General features: G+C 59.0%; 1 protein-coding gene across 1 annotated transcript; it reads left to right on the top strand.

Moving 5' to 3' along the window:
* Positions 1–180: 180 nt before the first annotated feature.
* LOC108357019 (proline-rich receptor-like protein kinase PERK13) lies at positions 181–574 on the top strand (the record flags this gene model as incomplete). Its single annotated transcript, XM_017608114.1, has 1 exon — positions 181–574. A coding segment is annotated over exon 1 (394 nt), but the record flags the coding sequence as incomplete, so codon positions are not given.
* Between the last annotated feature and the right edge of the window lie 442 nt (positions 575–1016).

Here is a 1016-nt window from a genome sequence, read left to right as displayed (position 1 = left end):
AAGCAACGGAGTAGGAAGCACCGCAGGGCCAAGCCTCCTCCGATGCCGCAGCCAGGTCAACCGGGGTCCCTAGACGATCGGCTTCGCGAGGGCTTAAGCGGCTCCGGGGTCAAATGGTACCTCCGGTACCTCGGGCAAGGCAAACCCCCAGTCGAAGCCAGAGCCGTGGCAAAGGTCAGGATGGAGATCGAGAATGAGGGACGCGAAAGGCCCAAGAAAGGCGACAAACCCGCACCCGCCGATAGGTGGAAGAGCGGGCCCCACAAACAGGCACACTTACCCGCACCTGCTGAAAAGCAGAAGAGCGGGCCACAGCGACAACAGCAGCACAGACCCGCGCCCGCTGAAAAGCGGAAAAGCGTGGAACCAACAGGCTCCAACAAAAGAGGTAGCAACCAGGTCACTCCGCCAGAGACACCGGGCACCAAACGGCAGCGGGAGCAGCCACCCCCTCCGAACTCATGGTCTAGGAGCCTGGGCGGGCCGATCGAGCAGGGACAGGCGCAGGGGGGTTCCACTCAGCAACCCAGCTATTCGGAAGCCCTCAAAGGCATTCGGGTAGCTGTGCTGCCCTGTGAGTACCCAGCTGCTGCCGTGAGCTCGGAAGACCTAACCAGACTCCAGGATGCCATTATGGAAGAGGTTTTTAAAGGATGGTTGTTGTTGTTGTTGTTGTAGCGGCTACGACAACCCCGCCCAGATCGGTTGGTATCTCAGTCGTTGTCGTCAAGTTCCACTAACGGCAACCCTAGGAAGCGTGCAGCTTCTGCGGGGTTTGCCCATAAGGACAAGGTCGTTAGGGATGTCGGGTTTGCCGGGCATGCGAAGAGATGTTTCGAGTCATGTGGGGTCTCTCCGCATGCCGGACATTCATTAGACACATCCTCATTCAGCCTACTCAGGTAGGAGTTTAACCTGCTGCAGTAGCCGGAGCGAAGTTGTGCAAGTGTGGTGCGCGTCTCCCGAGGCAGATGAAGCTCTGTCTCGTCAATGTCCGGGGGTGGTATGCCTAGAAC

This window comes from Rhagoletis zephyria, unplaced genomic scaffold, assembly GCF_001687245.7.
Source record: "Rhagoletis zephyria isolate East Lansing unplaced genomic scaffold, Rhagoletis_zephyria_1.1 Rzeph_scaffold_69064, whole genome shotgun sequence".
Lineage (NCBI taxonomy): Eukaryota > Metazoa > Arthropoda > Insecta > Diptera > Tephritidae > Rhagoletis > Rhagoletis zephyria.
This window is presented reverse-complemented; position numbering and strand designations above follow the sequence as displayed.